Below are 2,287 nucleotides of genomic sequence, written 5' to 3' on the forward strand. Positions count from 1 at the left end.
GGCCATTCACGGGAGCACTTCTTACACTTGGTCTAGCTTCGGCACAAAATCCAGCAGCTCTTTCTCTTCATCTACATCCCTGGAATCCTTCTCAGCCTTGGAGCCAACAAGTTCTTCCCCTGAAACCACACAAGTTTAAGTGAGTGACACGATAGAGATTTCCTCTTTCTTTTTAAAAAGTGCTTTGCCTGGTCCTCCTCTCAATGTTGATGAGTGGAGGAAGGTCTCTGATGCTCGGAGGGGATCACTAGCAATGTCTTCAACTCGTCCTATTCGTCCAACCCTGATATACAGAGCAGGGCAGCCAGCTCCTGACATCTTAGTCTGTACCAGGCTTTGTAGAAGAAAAAAAAAAAAAACAAAACAAAACAAAACAGAAAGAACCTTCTCTGCTTCCACTTTGAACCTTCTCAAATTCCACTTCCAAACAGCCCTTGTAGCATGTGCGTTGACACCAAAGAAAGCGCTGTTTCTATTCTTTTCAACACGCACACCACAGAAGAATAAACTACAACGAAACTGAATCTGTTCATTTTGAAGGGCTGTAGGGTTTTTTGTAATATGGCAGCTGGAACCTCATTATTTCCTAAGCCCATTACCAAGAGGTTCAAATTATGTCTGCAACCCAGACTGCCTCTTTGCTTCTCCCTCCTTGCTAAACTGGAGTTGGAGCCCTTGACCTTGCAGTGTCATTTACTGTCACTTAGCACTGAGTGTCCTGGCTTTGTGATCTGGAGCTGACAGAATGGAATAACGACAGCTCATGCAGTTATGATCACAAACACAGTGGCATGAGCACAGACACAGAGATGGACAGGCGGGAGCTACCCACCAGGACATGGATCTCATGAGTGTGAATTTCCTGTTTTAGTCAAGCTCCTGCCTCTGTATTGTTAGCTGTCAGAGGAGGGTGCAAAGCAGGAATGGATTAGTGAGAGCTTGGGTTGCTTAGGGTGAAATGCACTCGTGAGAAAGGACCACAGGGAACAGAAAGTGTTTCATACCCATTATAGTTATATGAGCAGTTCCTGGAAAGCAAAGAAGAGCCAAGTTTAAGAAAGGACAGGATTGAAGTCAGTTAAAGTGAGAGGCATATTACCAAAGGGGATACAAAGAGAACTTTAATCATCCAGTTGACAAAGTTATTAAACCAAAGGCCAGGGAGATAACCCAGTCTAACCACACCATTTACATCCCAAGAATTCCCTTCAAACTTAAGTGAGGAGATAGGCTTATCTGGGGCAGGAAAAATACTACAAGCACTCTGTGATTCATAGAAGTTTAAACTATAGCAATTTCATAATAATGGATATATCCCCAAACTTACTGGCCCATTATGTGGTCAGAAAAGCAGCTTATTAAAAGGACTACATACTGATTTGAAATAAACAGCTCGTTATTCATTCCAAGCACAAGGAAAGCATCAGGCCAAATTTATGATGATTCTTTATAGATCTGAGAATTGTTCTAAGTGGAATCATATTTTTATCCATAATATATGAAAACATATATTTTATAAAACTTCATTGGATTTTGTATTTTAACCTCCAAGATGTAGGTTTCTTTCTCCTAAAACTACATTAAAGGAGTATTTTCGATAACAAATGACATCTTTTAAAAGCAGTTCTCTGATTTCAAAACAGACCCGCAGAACTTGGGTGTGCTATAAGGACCCCTGAGTACAACATGGCAGGAAGCACTCAGGGAGTGCTCAGAGCCCCACGTGTCCCTTGATTTACCCAGACTCTCGTTAAATCCCAGATTTTACCTTCATCTTCAGAGACATCCGGGATCTCATCTACTGTCTCAGGGAAACTCATCCAGTGCTTGTCACTGACCAACTAAAATGAGAAAAAGCAGAGAATTCAACCCAAATAGAGCAGTGGGCCCTTTCACCCACCCAGCAGAAACCTGGTCAAGACTGTGGAGACAAGGAGGTGGGAAAGAAGATTTGCCCCAAATGAAGAAAATCAGAGCTCTCAGCCTGGAAGCTGATGTCTGACAGGAACAATGGGGATGGTATGAAAGGAAATGCCAGCTTCCCATTGCCTGCCTCAATCCCATTCGCTACTGCCCCCTTAAGTCTGGTCACACCCCTAAATTCTCCTGCCACTAGGTGGCAGTACAATTCCTTCTGATGGAGGAGACCGAACCCCCCCTCCCACCCTTCACCCCAACTCCATGCCCTTTGCAGGGGTTCTTTCTCTCAGTTGTCCTAGAACCCCAGAAGATCTCCACCTCTGAGAGTGACCCGAAGGAGTACCCTCTCTGTCAGGCTGTGTGTGTT

General features: G+C 43.8%; 1 protein-coding gene across 1 annotated transcript in view; it reads right to left on the bottom strand.

The window, feature by feature from the left end:
* Positions 1–21: 21 nt before the first annotated feature.
* LOC105310415 (ankyrin-1-like) overlaps positions 22–2,287 on the bottom strand; it is a gene marked incomplete at its 5' end in the record, with an annotated part of 4,917 nt that continues 2,651 nt past the window's right edge. The window contains 2 exons of the mRNA XM_023526721.1: positions 22–119; positions 1,769–1,841. Of these exons, the coding sequence (XP_023382489.1) occupies positions 22–119; positions 1,769–1,841 (171 nt within the window). The remainder of the gene's footprint in view (positions 120–1,768; positions 1,842–2,287) is intronic.

This window comes from Pteropus vampyrus, unplaced genomic scaffold, assembly GCF_000151845.1.
Source record: "Pteropus vampyrus isolate Shadow unplaced genomic scaffold, Pvam_2.0 Scaffold3086, whole genome shotgun sequence".
Lineage (NCBI taxonomy): Eukaryota > Metazoa > Chordata > Mammalia > Chiroptera > Pteropodidae > Pteropus > Pteropus vampyrus.